The 21312-nt window shown below is 42.7% G+C and overlaps 1 protein-coding gene across 2 annotated transcripts in view; it reads right to left on the minus strand.

Annotated features, from left to right (window-relative positions):
- The window catches only part of LOC115190898 (39S ribosomal protein L13, mitochondrial-like), a 34395-nt gene extending 13471 nt beyond the window's left edge, over positions 1 to 20924 (minus strand). Inside the window, exons 1-6 of one of the 2 annotated variants that reach the window (XM_029748923.1) lie at positions 20788 to 20924; positions 20307 to 20430; positions 16769 to 16862; positions 16474 to 16534; positions 4960 to 5046; positions 4150 to 4271 (exon numbers count right to left, since the gene is read on the minus strand). In XM_029748923.1, coding sequence (XP_029604783.1) covers positions 4150 to 4271; positions 4960 to 5046; positions 16474 to 16534; positions 16769 to 16862; positions 20307 to 20430; positions 20788 to 20814 — 515 coding nt within the window. In that variant the 5' untranslated portion in view covers positions 20815 to 20924. Of the gene's footprint in view, positions 1 to 4145; positions 4272 to 4959; positions 5047 to 16473; positions 16535 to 16768; positions 16863 to 20306; positions 20431 to 20787 lie in introns of those variants that run through there. The other variant, XM_029748924.1, reaches the window with a different exon arrangement.
- Positions 20925 to 21312: the final 388 nt, after the last annotated feature.

Genomic DNA, 21312 nt, shown 5'->3' on the forward strand with positions numbered 1-21312 from the left:
GGAAGTAATGTAGTGGCTGTTCTGGCCGTCTCATTATCACGTCAGTACTTCCTGTATGATATGTTTTAATGGACACGCTCCGTAGGGTCGTCCTGACCAATCACTGCTGTGGTTATTAGAGAGAGATCCCATATAAACATACTGCTCTCTAAAACCCTCCTCAGTTCCACTGCTCATTGGGATGAATTACTGGCCTCATAAAAAGTTAGCATGAATTCAATTACAGAGTACTTCTATAGTACTTCAATACAACTTTAAAATGGAACGATCTTAAGTGTATTAACACACGTGGGGTATCAGTGTTTGAACTTGTCTGTCTGTCTGTCTGTCTGTCTGTCTGTCTGTCTGTCTGTCTGTCTGCCTGCCTGTCTGCCTGCCTGCCTGCCTGTCTGTCTGTCTGCCTGTCTGCCTGCCTGTCTGTCTGTCTGTCTGTCTGTCTGTCTGTCTGTCTGTCTGTGTTTTTTTAACGAGAGGTCAGTCCCTGGCCCAGACCACCATTACCCCTCATTGAGCCACACCCTTACTTAACTCTATAGGACCGTGACCGATCACGTTTCAACATGCCGTGCTCTTTATCATAATGGAATCATTTGTCAGCCCGGTAACAAGAACCCGTTTCTCACATCAATAAAGACCACAGGAACACGGTGCTATACTGTTACCATCCTTACTTACCGGCACAGAAGTAGGTTTCACACGAACACACACAAAAATGTTTTATCCCGTTCTTCACTAAATCATTATTTTGGGTTTCTACTAGTTATTTGAATGTTTGTGGTAAGCTAAAGCTAGCGTAGCATTTAGGTCATAAAATGCTTAGAGATTTGTCCGCTCTTGTAGAGAGCAGTATCATAAGGCATTTAACTGCGTCACGGCTGATATGAATAGCAGGCTGTGGACTGAGGAACAATGGATCAGTGCTATGACTGAAGGATCACAGCAGTCTGTAATAGAACTATGGTATGTGTCTATAAACCAGTCTGTTCCACTAGAAACTAGGCTGTTCCACTATAAACCAGGCTGTTCCTCTATAAACCAGGCTGTTCCTCTATAAACCAGGCTGTTCTAAATGTGTCTGTTCCTCTATAAACCAGGCTGTTCTAAATGTGTCTGTTCCTCTATAAACCAGGGTGTTCTAAATGTGTCTGTTCCTCTATAAATCAGGCTGTTCTAAATGTGTCTGTTCCTCTATAAACCAGGCTGTTCCTCTATAAACCAGGCTGTTCTAAATGTGACTGTTCCTCTATAAACCAGGCTGTTCTAAATGTGTCTGTTCCTCTATAAACCAGGCTGTTCCTCTATAAACCAGTCTGTTCCTCTATAAACCAGTCTGTTCCTCTATAAACCAGTCTGTTCCTCTATAAACCAGTCTGTTCCTCTATAAACCAGGCTGTTCTAAATGTGTCTGTTCCTCTATAAACCAGTCTGTTCCTCTATAAACCAGGGTGTTCTAAATGTGTCTGTTCCTCTATAAACCAGGCTGTTCTAAATGTGTCTGTTCCTCTATAAACCAGGGTGTTCTAAATGTGTCTGTTCCTCTATACACCAGGCTGTTCTAAATGTGTCTGTTCCTCTATAAACCAGGCTGTTCCTCTATAAACCAGGCTGTTCTAAATGTGTCTGTTCCTCTATAAACCAGGGTGTTCTAAATGTGTCTGTTCCTCTATAAACCAGGCTGTTCTAAATGTGTCTGTTCCTCTATAAACCAGACTGTTCTAAATGTGTCTGTTCCTCTATAAACCAGGCTGTTCCTCTATAAACCAGTCTGTTCTAAATGTGTCTGTTCCTCTATAAACCAGGCTGTTCCTCTATAAACCAGGCTGTTCTAAATGTGTCTGTTCCTCTATAAACCAGGCTGTTCCTCTATAAACCAGTCTGTTCTAAATGTGTCTGTTCCTCTATAAACCAGGTTGTTCTAAATGTGTCTGTTCCTCTATAAACCAGTCTGTTCTAAATGTGTCTGTTCCTCTATAAACCAGTCTGTTCTAAATGTATCTGTTCCTCTATAAACCAGGCTGTTCTAAATGTGTCTGTTCCTCTATAAACCAGCCTGTTCTAAATGTGTCTGTGCCTCTATAAACCAGGCTGTTCCTCTATAAACCAGGCTGTTCTAAATGTGTCTGTTCCTCTATAAACCAGGCTGTCCCTCTATAAACCAGACTGTTCTAAATGTGTCTGTTCCTCTATATACCAGGCTGTTCCTCTATAAACCAGTCTGTGCCTCTATAAATCAGGCTGTTCTAAATGTGTCTGTTCCTCTATAAACCAGGGTGTTCTAAATGTGTCTGTTCCTCTATAAACCAGTCTGTTCTAAATGTGTCTGTTCCTCTATAAACCAGGCTGTTCCTCTATAAACCAGGCTGTTCTAAATGTGTCTGTTCCTCTATAAACCAGGGTGTTCTAAATGTGTCTGTTCCTCTATAAACCAGGCTGTTCTAAATGTGTCTGTTCCTCTATAAACCAGACTGTTCTAAATGTGTCTGTTCCTCTATAAACCAGGCTGTTCCTCTATAAACCAGTCTGTTCTAAATGTGTCTGTTCCTCTATAAACCAGGCTGTTCCTCTATAAACCAGGCTGTTCTAAATGTGTCTGTTCCTCTATAAACCAGGCTGTTCCTCTATAAACCAGTCTGTTCTAAATGTATCTGTTCCTCTATAAACCAGGCTGTTCTAAATGTGTCTGTTCCTCTATAAACCAGCCTGTTCTAAATGTGTCTGTGCCTCTATAAACCAGGCTGTTCCTCTATAAACCAGGCTGTTCCTCTATAAACCAGGCTGTTCTAAATGTGTCTGTTCCTCTATAAACCAGGCTGTCCCTCTATAAACCAGACTGTTCTAAATGTGTCTGTTCCTCTATATACCAGGCTGTTCCTCTATAAACCAGTCTGTGCCTCTATAAACCAGGCTGTTCTAAATGTGTCTGTTCCTCTATAAACCAGGGTGTTCTAAATGTGTCTGTTCCTCTATAAACCAGGCTGTTCCTCTATAAACCAGTCTGTTCTAAATGTGTCTGTTCCTCTATAAACCAGTCTGTTCCTCTATAAACCAGTCTGTTCCTCTATAAACCAGGCTGTTCTAAATGCGTCTGTTCCTCTATAAACCAGTCTGTTCCTCTATAAACCAGGCTGTTCTAAATGTGTCTGTTCCTCTATAAACCAGGCTGTTCTAAATGTGTCTGTTCCTCTATAAACCAGGCTGTTCTAAATGTGTCTGTCCCTCTATAAACCAGGCTGTTCTAAATGTGTCTGTTACTCTATAAACCAGACTGTTCTAAATGTGTCTGTTCCTCTATAAACCAGGCTGTTCCTCTATAAACCAGGCTGTTCTAAATGTGTCTGTTCCTCTATAAACCAGTCTGTTCTAAATGTGTCTGTTCCTCTATAAACCAGTCTGTTCCTCTATAAACCAGTCTGTTCTAAATGTGTCTGTTCCTCTATAAACCAGGCTGTTCCTCTATAAACCAGTCTGTTCTAAATGTGTCTGTTCCTCTATAAACCAGTCTGTTCCTCTATAAACCAGTCTGTTCCTCTATAAACCAGGCTGTTCTAAATGCGTCTGTTCCTCTATAAACCAGTCTGTTCCTCTATAAACCAGGGTGTTCTAAATGTGTCTGTTCCTCTATAAACCAGGCTGTTCTAAATGTGTCTGTTCCTCTATAAACCAGGCTGTTCTAAATGTGTCTGTCCCTCTATAAACCAGGCTGTTCTAAATGTGTCTGTTCCTCTATAAACCAGTCTGTTCCTCTATAAACCAGTCTGTTCCTCTATTGACCTGGCTGTTCCTCTATAGACCTGGCTGTTCCTCTATAAACCAGGCTGTTCCTCTATAAACCAGGCTGTTCCTCTATAAACCAGTCTGTTCCTCTATAAACCAGTCTGTTCCTCTATTGACCTGGCTGTTCCTCTATAGACCTGGCTGTTCCTCTATAAACCAGGCTGTTCCTCTATAAACCAGGCTGTTCCTCTATAAACCAGGCTGTTCTAAATGAGCTAGAGGTTCAGTGCAGGCCAGGGTGGAGAGAGCTGTGTGTGTGTGTGAGGATATGTGGGTGTGATTAAGGATGGTGTGTGTGTGTGAAGATGTGAGAGAGAGGGTGTGTGTTTGCATGTATGCGTCCATGGAGGAAGACCGGGAGAAGAAGGTACTCACGGGGTCCATAGAGTGGGGAAGGCTTCTCGTTCCTCCTGGCTGTACTCATTCAGTCTGCGAGGGATCTCTCTGGGCTGAGGCAGCTCCTCTGTCAGGTTCAGAAGGATGTCCTCAGGAAGTTCCTGCCATACAATTACATACAACATAGTCATTTCATGGATCTGTATGGCACCTAGGCTCTAGCAAGGGACAGGAACATAGACTTAGGTTTGTAGGTGTCTTCACTTTTCAGAGAGGGAAAAAACACCTGGGTAAGAGAGAGGTGCAAGTCAAGGGAAAATAAGACTTTTATATTTATATACCGTATAATGGGCAGAGAAGCTACAGTCAGACTAGACTTGTCTAAATGCTTTACCACAATGAAAACAAGTCAGACTTGTGTTTATTGGAAACAAGTCACACTTGTGTTATTGGAAACAAGTCAGACTTGTGTTATTGGAAACAAGTCAGACTTGTGTTATTGGAAACAAGTCAGACTTGTGTTATTGGAAACAAGTCAGACTTGTGTTATTGGAAACAAGTCAGACTTGTGTTATTGGAAACAAGTCAGACTTGTGTTATTGGAAACAAGTCAGACTTGTGTTATCGCTGATATTTCTGTTCTGCTTGTTCTTGGCTGAATATGTCGTCATTTAAAATGATGAAACAAATCAATATGTCAAGACATATTCAGTCCACAACAGGGGAATAAAGAGCAGTTATTTTATCTTCAGGGAAGAGGTGTAGTGTGTGGCGTCATTCTTTTTACTAAAACTTCTCATTTCATTTTCACACATATTAGATGTCAAAGTCTTAAAAGACAAGTGTTACATCTTCAGGGAAGAGGTGTAGCCGTTGCATCATGGTCCTTCTGGAGAGGTTCCTAGGCAGCATCCCGTACACTGCCAGCTTTACTACCTGGAGGTAGAAGAAGAAAGAAGGAAGGAGAAGAAGGGTCAATCATTGAACTCTGGATCCATCGATTGGATAGGCTACTCCGATTCAGTCCCTAATGGCATCCTAGCGCACTATATAAGGAATCCTAGTGCACAATATATGGAATCCTATTTCACTATATAGGGAATCCTATTTCACTATATAGGGAGTCCTAGCACACTATGTAGGGAATCCTATTGCACAATATAGGGAATCCTATTTCACTATATAAGGAATCCTAGTGCACAATATATGGAATCCTATTTCACTATATAGGGAATCCTATTTCACTATATAGGGAATCCTATTTCACTATATAGGGAATCCTATTTCACTATATTTATTTTATTTCCACTTTATTTAACCAGGTAGACTAGTTGAGAACAAGTTCTCATTTGCAATTGCGACCTGGCCAAGATAAGCAAAGCAGTTCGACACATACAACAACACAGAGTTACACATGGAGTAAAACAAACATACAGTCAATAATACAGTAGAAAAATAAGTCTATATACAAAGTGAGCAAATGAGGTGAGATAAGGGAGGTAAAGGCAAAAAAGGCCATGGTGGCAAAGTAAATATAATATAGCAAGTAAAACACTGGAATGGTTGATTTGCAGTGGAAGAAAGTGCAAAGTATAAATACAAATAATGGGGTGCAAAGGAGCAAAATAAATCAATAAATAAATACAGTAGGGGAAGAGGTAGTTGTTTGGCCTAAATTATAGATGGGCTATGTACAGGTGCAGTGATCTGTGAGCTGCTCTGACAGCTGGTGCTTAAAGCTAGTGAGGGAGATAAGTGTTTCCAGTTTCAGAGATTTTTGTAGGTCGTTCCAGTCATTGGCAGCAGAGAACTGGAAGGAGAGGCGGCCGAAGGAGGAATTGGCTTTGGGGGTGACCAGAGAGATATACCTGCTGGAGAGCGTGCTACAGGTGGGTGCTGCTATGGTGACCAGCGAGCTGAGATAAGGGGGAACTTTACCTAGCAGGGTCTTGTAGATGACCTGGAGCCAGTGGGTTTGGCGACGAGTATGAAGCGAGGGCCAGCCAACGAGAGCGTACAGGTCGCAGTGGTGGGTAGTATATGGTGCTTTGGTGACAAAACGGATGGCACTGTGAAGACTGCATCCAATTTATTGAGTAGGGTATTGGAGGCTATTTTGTAAATGACATCGCTAAAGTCGAGGATCGGTAGGATGGTCAGTTTTACGAGGGTATGTTTGGCAGCATGAGTGAAAGATGCTTTGTTGCGAAATAGGAAGCCAATTCTAGATTTAACTTTGGATTGGAGATGTTTGATGTGAGTCTGGAAGGAGAGTTTATAGTCTAACCAGACACCTAGGTATTTGTAGTTGTCCACATATTCTAATTCAGAACCGTCCAGAGTAGTGATGCTGGACGGGCGGGCAGGTGCAGGCAGCGATCGGTTGAAGAGCATGCATTTAGTTTTACTTGTATTTAAGAGCAGTTGGAGGCCACGGAAGGAGAGTTGTATGGCATTGAAGCTCGTCTGGAGGGTAGTTAACACAGTGTCCAAAGAAGGGCCAGAAGTATACAGAATGGTGTCGTCTGCGTAGAGGTGGATCAGAGACTCACCAGCAGCAAGAGCGACATCATTGATGTATACAGAGAAAAGAGTCGGCCCAAGAATTGAACCCTGTGGCACCCCCATAGAGACTGCCAGAGGTCCGGACAACAGGCCCTCAGATTTGACACACTGAACTCTATCAGAGAAGTAGTTGGTGAACCAGACGAGGCAATCATTTGAGAAACCAAGGCTATTGAGTCTGCCGATGAGGATGTGGTGATTGACAGAGTCGAAAGCCTTGGCCAGGTCAATGAATACGGCTGCACAGTATTGTTTCTTAACAATGGCGGTTAAGATATCGTTTAGGACCTTGAGCGTGGCTGAGGTATATAGGGAATCCTATTGCACTATATAGGGTATCCTATTGCACTATGTAGGGAGTCCTGGCGCACTATGTAGGGAGTCCTAGCGCACTATATAGGGAGTCCTAGCGCACTATATAGGGAGTCCGAGCGCACTATATAGTGTATCCTAGCGCACTATATAGGGAATCCTAGCACACTAAACAGGGAATAGGGTGCCATTTGGGACACTAACACAGACATTTGATGTAAGACAGTTGGATCAGGGTTGTCATGGTTACAGCTCTGGAGAAGAGCAAGGTTGAGGTCCATCATTGACCCATCTTTAATATGTCTCCAGTGGTGACCAGTGGAGATCCTGTTAGGTCCAGACGGGTGTACTACTAAGCAGGATCAATGAGTTAGCCAGCTAACTTCCCTCATTTGTTTTTAGAAAGATATGCTTGAAAATGGGCATGGTCTAATTTACCCCAAAAACCAAAAACACATATCTAAGTTTAGCTTTCTTAATGGAACAGAAAAACAATAGATATTTCTGGTTGTTTATCAACGTTAGCTGGTTAAATAATTGTTCTTCTTTGTACTATAGCCCTCAGGTCTGTTCTCTATGACCCTGTCCAGAAACAACCCCTCTATTCAGCCCTATCCCCTAGAGACACACAGCTGGGTTTAAGCAACATGGTAATACCTTACCCTCTATAGATAGAACGAGTACTGAGCAGTCTCCCCTGTAGACAACTTTATAGACCCCTTTAATATTCTCCTAACATTTTAACAGGCTGGTTCTATTCCTCGTATCCCTCCCTCACTCTGTGGTGTGAAACATATTCAGTGTTTCTTGGAGCGATGTGTCACGATCGCCAACTGGTAGCAAATCATTTAGGTCATATGAAAGAAATGGTGTTATCCTTGAACTAATACCCTGAAAGCTCAGCACGGGGGAGGCAGGTAGCCTAGTGGTTAGAGCGTTGGGCCAGTAACCGAAAGGTTGCTGGAACGAATCCCTGAGCTGACAAGGTAAAAATCTGTCGTTCTGCCCCTGAACAAGGCAGTTAACCCACTGTTCCTAGGCCGTCATTGTAAATAAGAATTTGTTCTTAACTGACTTGCCTAGTTAAATAAAGGTTACATAAAAAGTGCCTCTGCCCCTCTGTCCCTCCCTCCTTCCGTTGGCAAACCGACCATCAAAATGACATGTTATTCCTACATAACCGTCCACCACTCAAATCCATCCTCTGCAATAAGAATACCAAGTGAGGGGAAGAAAAATCCAAAATGTCATAATGAAGTGAAAATCTCTTCATATTTGACTTTCTCTCATCTACCATTTCCAGCTTAATCCCTTCATACATATCTATCCCCTGTGAAAATGAATCAGTCGTATTCCTGTTAAATGACGACCGTGGTGTGTGGAAGACGGATGTGTGTTGTATAGGGACACCATCCGTCACCACGGATACAGAAGGTGGATGTCACCCCAACGTGATCATTACCCACAATTACCTCTGATCGATTCTCCCCCCGCTGGAATAACTCAGCTAGAGACATGCATCCATCTCATTAATGGAGGTGTAACGTGCTAGAGGAGCGCTGATGAGGGCTGGAGACGGATGGGGGAGAGAGGAGGGGAAGGGAGATGTAACTGGCTGGGGAGGAGCGCTGAGGAGGGCTGGAGACGGATGGGGGAGAGAGGAGAGGAGGGGAAGGGAGATGTAACTGGCTGGGGAGGAGCCTGAGGAGGGCTGGAGACGGATGGGGGAGAGAGGAGAGGAGGGGAAGGGAGATGTAACTGGCTGGGGAGGAGCCTGAGGAGGGCTGGAGACGGATGGGGGGAGAGAGGAGGGGAAGGGAGATGTAACTGGCTGGGGAGGAGCCTGAGGAGGGCTGGAGACGGATGGGGGGAGAGAGGAGGGGAAGGGAGATGTAACTGGCTGGGGAGGAGCCTGAGGAGGGCTGGAGACGGATGGGGGGAGAGGAGGGGAAGGGAGATGTAACTGGCTGGGGAGGAGCCTGAGGAGGGCTGGAGACGGATGGGGGGAGAGAGGAGGGGAAGGGAGATGTAACTGGCTGGGGAGGAGCCTGAGGAGGGCTGGAGACGGATGGGGGAGAGGAGGGGAAGGGAGATGTAACTGGCTGGGGAGGAGCCTGAGGAGGGCTGGAGACGGATGGGGGGAGAGAGGAGGGGAAGGGAGATGTAACTGGCTGGGGAGGAGCCTGAGGAGGGCTGGAGACGGATGGGGGAGAGAGGAGAGGAGGGGAAGGGAGATGTAACTGGCTGGGGAGGAGCCTGAGGAGGGCTGGAGACGGATGGAGAGAGAGGAGAGGAGGGGAAGGAGATGTAACTGGCTGGGGAGGAGCCTGAGGAGGGCTGGAGACGGATGGGGAGAGAGGAGGGGAAGGGAGATGTAACTGGCTGGGGAGGAGCCTGAGGAGAGGGATGAGGACAGTTAGGGAGAGGTGGGCTGGGGGAGAGAGGAGATTTGGAGAGGGCTAGGGGGGCGATGAGGGTTGAGAGGCTGCAGGCCAGAGCTGGGGAGGCCTGGGGGCAGGCAGGCAGTCAGCCAGGTCTTGGAGCTCTGCCATGGGCCATTCAGCTATACAGTATGGAACTGGGGTAGGATAACATATGGCTGTTCTGTTCTCTGGGCTGGGGTAGGCTAACATGTGGCTGTTCAGGTCTCTGGGCTGGGGTAGGATAACATGTGGCTGTTCAGGTCTCTGGGCTGGGGTAGGATAACATGTGGCTGTTCTGTTCTCTGGGCTGGGGTAGGATAACATGTGGCTGTTCAGGTCTCTGGGCTGGGGTAGGATAACATGTGGCTGTTCAGGTCTCTGGGCTGGGGTAGGATAACATGTGGCTGTTCAGGTCTCTGGGCTGGGGTAGGATAACATGTGGCTGTTCTGTTCTCTGGGCTGGGGTAGGATAACATGTGGCTGTTCAGGTCTCTGGGCTGGGGTAGGATAACATGTGGCTGTTCTGTTCTCTGGGCTGGGGTAGGATAACATGTGGCTGTTCAGGTCTCTGGGCTGGGGTAGGATAACATGTGGCTGTTCAGGTCTCTGGGCTGGGGTAGGATAACATGTGGCTGTGCTCTGGGCTGGGGTAGGATAACATGTGGCTGTTCTGTTCTCTGGGCTGGGGTAGGATAACATGTGGCTGTTCTGTTCTCTGGGCTGGGGTAGGATAACATGTGGCTGTTCAGGTCTCTGGGCTGGGGTAGGATAACATGTGGCTGTTCAGGTCTCTGGGCTGGGGTAGGATAACATGTGGCTGTTCAGGTCTCTGGGCTGGGGTAGGATAACATGTGGCTGTTCAGGTCTCTGGGCTGGGGTAGGATAACATGTGGCTGTTCTGTTCTCTGGGCTGGGGTAGGATAACATGTGGCTGTTCAGGTCTCTGGGCTGGGGTAGGATAACATGTGGCTGTTCTGTTCTCTGGGCTGGGGTAGGATAACATGTGGCTGTTCTGTTCTCTGGGCTGGGGTAGGATAACATGTGGCTGTTCAGGTCTCTGGGCTGGGGTAGGATAACATGTGGCTGTTCAGGTCTCTGGGCTGGGGTAGGATAACATGTGGATGTTCAGGTCTCTGGGCTGGGGTAGGATAACATCTGTACTGTTCTCCCTTACTTCTACACCATCACAGAGAGGGATGCCCTTCACACACTATCCCTCATGTTTAAACGTTGGGGTTAGACTTAGGGAAAGGGAAGATGTATCATTTCAATTAAAAAGGAAGGTGGAAAAGGGAGGATTAATGTATATGTGGGCTTAGCTACAGGTACATTTAATTAATTTATATGTGGGCTTAGCTACAGGTACATTTAATTAATGTATATGTGGGCTTAGCTATAGGTACATTTAATGAATATATATGTGGGCTTAGCTATAGGTACATTTAATGAATATATATGTGGGCTTAGCTATAGGTACATTTAATGAATATATATGTGGGCTTAGCTATAGGTACATTTAATTAATATATATGAGGGCTTAGCTATAGGTACATTTAATGAATATATATGTGGGCTTAGCTACAGGTACATTTAATGAATGTATATGTGGGCTTAGCTATAGGTACATTTAATGAATATATATGTGGACTTAGCTATAGGTACATTTAATGAATATATATGTGGGCTTAGCTATAGGTACATTTAATGAATATATATGAGGGCTTAGCTATAGGTACATTTAATGAATATATATGTGGGCTTAGCTACAGGTACATTTAATGAATATATATGTGGGCTTAGCTACAGGTACATTTAATGAATATATATGTGGGCTTAGCTACAGGTACATTTAATGAATATATATGTGGGCTTAGCTATAGGTACATTTAATGAATATATATGTGGGCTTAGCTACAGGTACATTTAATTAATGTATATGTGGGCTTAGCTACAGGTACATTTAATGAATATATATGTGGGCTTAGCTACAGGTACATTTAATTAATATATATGTGGGCTTAGCTACAGGTACATTTAATTAATATATATGTGGGCTTAGCTATAGGTACATTTAATTAGCATACACCACCGTTCAAAAGTTTGGGGTCACTTAGACCCAACGTCTTTTGTTCATCTTAATCTTTTCTTTTTATTGGCCAGTCTGAGATACATTTTTTTCTTTGCAACTCTGCCTAGAAGGCCAGCATCCCGGAGTCGCCGCTTCACTGTTGACGTTGAGACTGGTGTTTTGCGGGTACTATTTAATGAAGCTGCCAGTTGAGGACATGTGAGGCGTCTGTTTCTCAAACTAGACACTCTAATGTACTTGGCCTCTTGCTCAGTTGTGCACCGGGGCCTCCCACTCTTTCTATTCTGGTTAGAGCCAGTTTGCGCTGTTCTGTGAAGGGAGTAGCATTGTACGAGATCTTCAGTTTCTTGCCAATTTCTTTCATGGAATAGCCTTCATCTCTCAGAACAAGAATAGACTAACGAGTTTCAGAAGAAAAGTCTTTGTTTTTGGCCATTTTGAGCCTGTAATCGAACCCACAAATGCTGATATTCCAGATACTCAACTAGTCTAAAGAAGTCCAGTTTTATTGCTTCTTTAAATCAGAACAACAGTTTTCAGCTGTGCTAACATAATTGCAAAAGGGTTTTCTAATGATCAATTAGCTTTTAAAAATGATAAACTTGGATTAGCTAAGACAACGTGCCATTGGAACACAGTAGTGATGGTTGCTGATAATGGGCCTCTGTACGCCTATGTAGATATTCCATAAAGAAAATCTGCCGTTTCCAGCTACAATAGTCATTTGCAACATTAACAATGTCTACACTGTATTTCTGAGCAATTTGATGTTATTTTAAATGGACAACATTTTTTGCTTTTCTTTAAAAAAAAAACAAGGACATTTCTTAGTGACATCGAACGGTAGTGTATATGAGGGCTTAGCTACAGGTACATTTAATGAATGTATATGTGGGCTTAGCTATAGGTACATTTAATGAATGTATATGTGGGCTTAGCTTTAGGTACAGTTAATTAATATATATGTGGGCTTAGCTATAGGTACATTTAATGAATATATATGTGGGCTTAGCTACAGGTACATTTAATGAATATATATGTGGGCTTAGCTACAGGTACATTTAATGAATATATATGTGGGCTTAGCTATAGGTACATTTAATTAATATATATGTGGGCTTAGCTATAGGTACATTTAATGAATATATATGTGGACTTAGCTATAGGTACATTTAATGAATAAATATGTGGACTTAGCTATAGGTACATTTAATGAATATATATGTGGGCTTAGCTACAGGTACATTTAATGAATATATATGTGGACTTAGCTACAGGTACATTTAATTAATATATATGTGGGCTTAGCTATAGGTACATTTAATGAATATATATGTGGACTTAGCTACAGGTACATTTAATGAATATATATGTGGGCTTAGCTACAGGTACATTTAATGAATATATATGTGGACTTAGCTACAGGTACATTTAATGAATATATATGTGGACTTAGCTATAGGTACATTTAATGAATATATATGTGGGCTTAGCTATAGGTACATTTAATGAATATATATGTGGACTTAGCTATAGGTACATTTAATGAATATATATGTGGGCTTAGCTATAGGTACATTTAATGAATATATATGTGGACTTAGCTATAGGTACATTTAATGAATATATATGTGGACTTAGCTACAGGTACATTTAATGAATATATATGTGGGCTTAGCTATAGGTACATTTAATGAATATATATGTGGACTTAGCTATAGGTACATTTAATGAATATATATGTGGACTTAGCTACAGGTACATTTAATGAATATATATGTGGGCTTAGCTATAGGTACATTTAATGAATATATATGTGGGCTTAGCTACAGGTACATTTAATGAATATATATGTGGGCTTAGCTACAGGTACATTTAATTAATATATATGTGGGCTTAGCTATAGGTACATTTAATGAATATATATGTGGACTTAGCTACAGGTACATTAATTAATATATATGTGGGCTTAGCTATAGGTAATTTAATGAATATATATGTGGACTTAGCTACAGGTACATTTAATGAATATATATGTGGGCTTAGCTACAGGTACATTTAATGAATATATATGTGGACTTAGCTACAGGTACATTTAATGAATATATATGTGGGCTTAGCTACAGGTACATTTAATTAATATATATGTGGGCTTAGCTACAGGTACATTTAATGAATATATATGTGGGCTTAGCTATAGGTACATTTAATGAATATATATGTGGACTTAGCTACAGGTACATTTAATGAATATATATGTGGGCTTAGCTATAGGTACATTTAATGAATATATATGTGGACTTAGCTACAGGTACATTTAATGAATATATATGTGGGCTTAGCTACAGGTACATTTAATGAATATATATGTGGGCTTAGCTACAGGTACATTTAATTAATATATATGTGGGCTTAGCTATAGGTACATTTAATGAATATATATGTGGGCTTAGCTACAGGTACATTTAATTAATATATATGTGGACTTAGCTACAGGTACATTTAATGAATATATATGTGGACTTAGCTACAGGTACATTTAATGAATATATATGTGGGCTTAGCTATAGGTACATTTAATGAATATATATGTGGGCTTAGCTATAGGTACATTTAATGAATATATATGTGGGCTTAGCTACAGGTACATTTAATGAATGTATATGTGGACTTAGCTATAGGTACATTTAATGAATATATATGTGGGCTTAGCTACAGGTACATTTAATGAATATATATGTGGACTTAGCTACAGGTACATTTAATGAATATATATGTGGACTTAGCTACAGGTACATTTAATGAATATATATGTGGGCTTAGCTATAGGTACATTTAATGAATATATATGTGGGCTTAGCTACAGGTACATTTAATGAATATATATGTGGGCTTAGCTATAGGTACATTTAATGAATATATATGTGGGCTTAGCTACAGGTACATTTAATGAATATATATGTGGGCTTAGCTATAGGTACATTTAATGAATATATATGTGGGCTTAGCTATAGGTACATTTAATGAATATATATGTGGGCTTAGCTACAGGTACATTTAATGAATATATATGTGGGCTTAGCTACAGGTACATTTAATGAATATATATGTGGGCTTAGCTACAGGTACATTTAATGAATATATATGAGGGCTTAGCTACAGGTACATTTAATGAATATATATGAGGGCTTAGCTACAGGTACATTTAATGAATATATATGTGGGCTTAGCTATAGGTACATTTAATGAATATATATGAGGGCTTAGCTACAGGTACATTTAATGAATATATATGTGGACTTAGCTACAGGTACATTTAATGAATATATATGAGGGCTTAGCTACAGGTACATTCCTCAGTGAACCACTTGGGATGGCACTGTTGAAACATTCATGTATTTGAGGCAACACAAACAAAAAGTATACACTAAAACATTATTAACACCATCCATCTAAATAAGAGCAAGTCAGAGAGGAGAGAAAACATATATAGCTGAATTCAAGCTGAAATGGGTTTAGTTTTATTCCTTGAAAAAGTTCATCTCTGGGTTGTAATAAGCTGTGCTGCTGCTCCTTTATCTTCCTGCACACCCAGCTAGGCCTTTCCCCAGATTACAGCAGACATTCTCCTAAAGGTCTAATGGTCTGACAGACCTGCATCAGCAGAGATCCTGTGTGTCTGTCTGAAAAGCACACGTCTAAAATCCTCCCTGATGATTCTGCAGGAGAACACTACCTCTCTGGAACCAGAGGAATGGGAGGGACGGGAGACTTACAAGGACAGACAATTAATTACACCATAATTCATTCTCTCTCGCTCACACCAGCGAGCCATTTGTAACGTTTATAGACAGAACACGTCACACAACTGTGGGATAGCTCATATTTCATCAAATAAAAAAATAAAATCCATACATAACAGCAACGCAAAATGCAACTCCTACCTGAAAGCCATGCAATTCTGACATTTTGATGACTTATGAAATGCAGCTTTATCCAGGCCTAGGAATGAAACTTTAAAGGCTGAAGTTACTGTATAGGTACACCTGAGAGGACAGTGTTTATTCAGTGTTTCCAAACAGACTGCAGTAGCCCACAAATAAAACAGTAGTTAACTAACCGGTCAGTTTATTAGGTACACCACCCTGTTCACGTAAATGGATCGCTCCTACAGACAGTGAGTCGTCACGTGGCTGTGGCTTGCGATATAAAGCAGGGCAGACAGGCATCGAGGCATTCAGTTACCCTTCTATTGAACGTTAGAATGGGCAGAACCAGCGACCTAAGCGACGTTGAGTGCGGTATGATCGTCGGTGCCAGGCGAGTCGGATCCATTGTCTCAGAAATGGCCGCATTCCTGGGCTTTTCACACACGACAATGTCTAGAGTTTACAGAGAACGGAGAGACAAACACAAAACATCCAGTCAGCTGCAGTCTTGTAAAACAGCTCGTTGATGAGAGAGGTGGAAGAAGAAGGCTAAGAATGGTGCAAGCTAACAGGCGGGTCACAAACAGACAAATAACAGCACAGTACAACAGTGGTGTGCAGAACGGCATCTCAGAACGCACATCTCGTCCATCCTTGTCATGGATGGGCTATTGCAGCAGACGACCACACCGGGTTCCACTCCTATCAGCTAAAAACAAGAAGAAGTGGCTCCAGTGGGCACATGATCACCAACACTGGTCAATTGAGGAGTGGAAAAACATTCCCTGGTCCGACGAACCGCGGTTTCTGTTGAGTCATGCTGATGGCAGAGTCCATGGACCCATCCTGCCTGGTGTCAACGGTACAGGCTGGTGGCTGTGGTGTACCGCCATCCAATCTGCAGCAACTGTGTGATGCCATCGTGCCAACATGGTCCAGCATCCCTGTGGAATGTTCCCGAAGAATTCAGGCTGTTCTGGAGGCAAAGGGGGGTCCGACTCGGTGCTAGACGGGTGTACCTAATAAACTGACTCGCAATACTTACCGCTTTGGGGTCTTTCAAATGTAGCTGGGTGGCTGTGACTTGTTTAAATCCACCCGGGTACCTTTGGGAAAGAAACAAAACTAAATTTTGAGGAAGACACACTTTTGTATGATAATCAACTTTACACACATAGGCTTAGTCAACCACATCCCTCATTACACAGATCAGTTAACATGCTCCATGTTTCAATGAAGTTCTTCTTGATTGATGAGTAAACACAGGTACAGAATAACACTCGCTCGTGTTCACTGGTTATTCCATGTGTAACAGACAGACAGTCTGAGCAAGGCCTTACTGGGTGTGAGAGGAGTACATCTTCTGTTCCCATTTGTTCCCAGAGAAGGCTATGTGTCTGGTGTTCATGACTACTACATGGTCTCCAACATCACCTGAGGAACACAGAGACACATGCTCATTAGAAAACATCACCAACTCTATAGAAACACATTTTGCTGACATGTTCCAAGGGATGTTTCTTTAGGTCCTTTCAAAAGACGATCAGGGAATACAGGAAAAGATTCATCATTCCATTTCCTGCCACCACAAAAAAGTGGTTTCTGAATTAGATATATGGGTAGAGAATGATAGATGACTAAGTGGTTGACTTGCAGGTAGCCTAGTGGTTAGAGCGTTTCGGTTGCTGGATCGAATCCCCGAGCTGACAGGTAAAAATCTGTTGTTCTGCCCCTGAGCAAGGCAGTTAACCCACTGTTCCCCAGGCGCTGATGATGTAGATGTCAATTAAGGCCGTCCCCCGCACCTCTCTGATTCAGAGGGGTCCATCATTACATTAAGACATGAAGGTCAGTCAATACGGAAAATTTCAAGAACTTTTAAAAGTTTCTTCAAGTGCAGTCGCAAAAACCATCTAGTGTTATGATGAAACTGTATCATGAGGACCGCCACAGGAAGGAAGACCCAGAGTTACCTCTGCTGCAGAGGAGAGGATAAGTTCATTAGAATTACCAGCCCAAATAAATGCTTCACAGAGTTGAAGTAATGGACACACCTCAACATCAACTGTTCAGAGGAGAACAGTTGATGTTCAGGCCGTCACGGTGGAACTGCTGTAAAGAAACCACTACTAAAGGTCACCAATAACAAGAAACGTGCTTGGGCCAACAAACACGAGCAATGGACATTAGACCGGTGGAAATCTGTCCTTTGGTCTGAAGAGTCCAACATTTAGAATTCTGGTTCCAACCACTCTGTCATTGTGAGACGCAGAGTAGGTGAATGGAGCATGGAGGAGGTGGTGTGGGGTTGCTTTGCTGGTGACACTGTCTGTGATTTAATTAGAATTCGAGGCACACACTTAACCAGCATGGCTACCACAGCATTCTGCAGCGATACACCATCCTGTCTGGTTTGCCCTTAGTGGGACTATCATTTGTTTTTCAACAGGACAATGACCCAACACACCTCCAGGCTGTGTAAGGTCTATTCGACCAAGAAGGAGAGTGATGGAGTGCTGCATCAGATGACCTGGGCTCCACAATCAGCGACCTCAACCCAATTGAGATGGTTTGGGATGAGTTGGACCACAGAGTGAAGGAAAAGCAGCCCACAAGTGCTCAGCATATGTGGGAACTCCTTCAAGACTGTTGGAAAAGCATTCCAGGTGAAGCTGGTTAAGAGAATGCCAAGAGTGTGCAAAGCTGTCATGAAGGCAAAGGGTCACTACTTTGAAGAATCTACAATATAAAAAACTTTTTTCGTTACTACACGATTCCAAGTAATGGACATGGTTCTCTATCCCTCAGGGTCCCTGGCCACACACAGCCGTTAACAGAGCACAGCTCCAGGGATGAGGGGAAAGTAATGGACATGGTTCTCTATCCCTCAGGGTCCCTGGTCACACACAGCCGTTAACAGAACACAGCTCCAGGGATGAGGGGAAAGTAATGGACATGGTTCTCTATCCCTCAGGGTCCCTGGCCACACACAGCCGTTAACAGAGCACAGCTCCAGGGATGAGGGGAAAGTAATGGACAGGGTTCTCTATCCCTCAGGGTCCCTGGTCACACACAGCCGTTAACAGAACACAGCTCCAGGGATGAGGGGAAAGTAATGGACAGGGTTCTCTATCCCTCAGGGTCCCTGGTCACACACAGCCGTTAACAGAACACAGCTCCAGGGATGAGGGGAAAGTAATGGACATGGTTCTCTATCCCTCAGGGTCCCTGGTCACACACAGCCGTTAACAGAACACAGCTCCAGGGATGAGGGGAAAGTAATGAACAGGGTTCTCTATCCCGAGGGGCTGCCGAGTGGCGCAGTGGTGTAAGGCACTACATCTCAGTGCAAGAGGCGTCACTATAGTACCTGGTTCGAATCCAGGCTGTATCACATCCAGCCGTGATTAGGAATCCCATAGGGCGGCGCACAATTGACCGAGCGCTGGCCGGGGTAGGCCGTCATTGTAAATAAGAATTTAACTGACTTGCCTCGTTCAATAAGGGTTTACACATGGACATGTACATCAGGTGATGAGTCATTCACCTCACAGTCAAATAAAATTATATTAAATTAGTGTGAAGAGACACAGGTTTTGAAAGAATGCTGAAGGAGGTTGATGAAAAATAAGTGGTGGGTACTATATGAGCCTTCTGGTTATGTGCATAGTTGTGGTCTATTGGTTTCACAGTGATCCTTTAGCCCCACCATGTGGTCATTGTTATAGCTGCAAAAACATCTCTGAATATAGAGAACGTGTCCTGGCTGGCTGTGAAGGAAACATCAAATGAAATACTCAAATCAACTGCATTGCACAGTCACACACATTCAGGAAAACACATCATTCGTACATTTCTAAATGGGCATACTAGCTAGCTGTCTACTTACTCAGTGCATGGTAGATAGGTTTGTGGTACATTTCTAAATGGGCATACTAGCTAGCTGTCTACTTACTCAGTGCATGGTAGATAGGTTTGTGGTACATTTCTAAATGGGCATACTAGCTAGCTGTCTACTTACTCAGTGCATGGTAGATAGGTTTGTGGTACATTTCTAAATGGGCATACTAGCTAGCTGTCTACTTACTCAGTGCATGGTAGATAGGTTTGTGGTACATTTCTAAATGGGCATACTAGCTAGCCGTCTACTTACTCAGTGCATGGTAGATAGGTTTGTGGTACATTTCTAAATGGGCATACTAGCTAGCCGTCTACTTACTCAGTGCATGGTAGATAGGTTTGTGGTACATTTCTAAATGGGCATACTAGCTAGCTGTCTACTTACTCAGTGCATGGTAGATAGGTTTGTGGTACATTTCTAAATGGGCATACTAGCTAGCTGTCTACTTACTCAGTGCATGGTAGATAGGTTTGTGGTACATTTCTAATGGGCATACTAGCTAGCCGTTCTACTTACTCAGTGCATGGTAGATAGGTTTGTGGTACATTTCTAAATGGGCATACTAGCTAGCCGTCTACTTACTCAGTGCATGGTAGATAGGTTTGTGGTACATTTCTAAATGGGCATACTAGCTAGCCGTCTACTTACTCAGTGCATGGTAGATAGGTTTGTGGTACATTTCTAAATGGGCATACTAGCTAGCCGTCTACTTACTCAGTGCATGGTAGATAGGTTGTGGTACATTTCTAAATGGGCATACTAGCTAGCTGTCTACTTACTCAGTGCATGGTAGATAGGTTTGTGGTACATTTCTAAATGGGCATACTAGCTAGCTGTCTACTTACTCAGTGCATGGTAGATAGGTTTGTGGTACATTTCTAAATGGGCATACTAGCTAGCCGTCTACTTACTCAGTGCATGGTAGATAGGTTTGTGGTACATTTCTAAATGGGCATACTAGCTAGCCGTCTACTTACTCAGTGCATGGTAGATAGGTTTGTGTTTTCCCTGTAGCCTGATTGCACACATAGTGGCAATCTTCCCTGGAGGCTGCATCCGAGCGTCTATCAGGTACCACGACCTGGCAAAGGTAGCCCATTGCTGAATAAAGGGGAATAGAGAGAGATCAAGTCAATTCAGAGTTTTAGACACAGTAGTAGCACAGCATCCCTCATCAACACACAGTTGTCAGTTCTCAAAACACAAACATGTAGCTACAGGTTGGCTTGGGCACACGGATTCAATTCATACTATAAATCATTGCAAGAAAATATCCCACTGTAATTTAGACTACGATTTAATAAAGAGATTGCTAGCTGGACAGATTACGGATAGCTAGCTAGCGTTAGCTACATGTACCATCGGAAAGCGATGAGTTTGCATATAACTAACAGTGACACATGTAATGCTAGTTCTAAATAAAATGAGATCACATGTTGTTATGTGTAAAAGTATTACCTGGGCAGATTTAGTAAAACTGGACATTCTACATGAATTACGAGCACATCATTTCAGATTGACCCCCAACGTGAGCAGATGGTGCAGCGTTGTCTTGAGTCGAAACAGGGATAAAAACTCAGTTCCTTGGTCCAAATTGTAAATCTGATCCTGAAATCCTGAATGGATAAGTAATACATTTTCGGTTATTAATATGTAACCGATGATATTGGTATATTTTAGGGAGGAAACCATCAAAGAATATGCTAAACAATATTTGGTTTTGATAATATCGGTCATGGTCATTAAAAATGTATTTTCCCGCCGGTTGTATTTTGAAGTCGCGCCTTGACGTCACCAGAACTCTAGATGACAACTTCCGTTTCACCAGAGAGAGCGCGCGGAAATGAATTTGATAATACGAAAAGAAGTCCCCACAACTTTTTATTTACATTTATATTGAACACTGATGGTAGAGTATTCAGAGGAATGGATCGGTACGTGCTAGTTGTTTCTTTTAACCAAGAAGAGGATAAATGCGTGAAG

Source organism: Salmo trutta, unplaced genomic scaffold (assembly GCF_901001165.1).
Source record: "Salmo trutta unplaced genomic scaffold, fSalTru1.1, whole genome shotgun sequence".
NCBI classification, from domain to species: Eukaryota; Metazoa; Chordata; class Actinopteri; order Salmoniformes; family Salmonidae; genus Salmo; species Salmo trutta.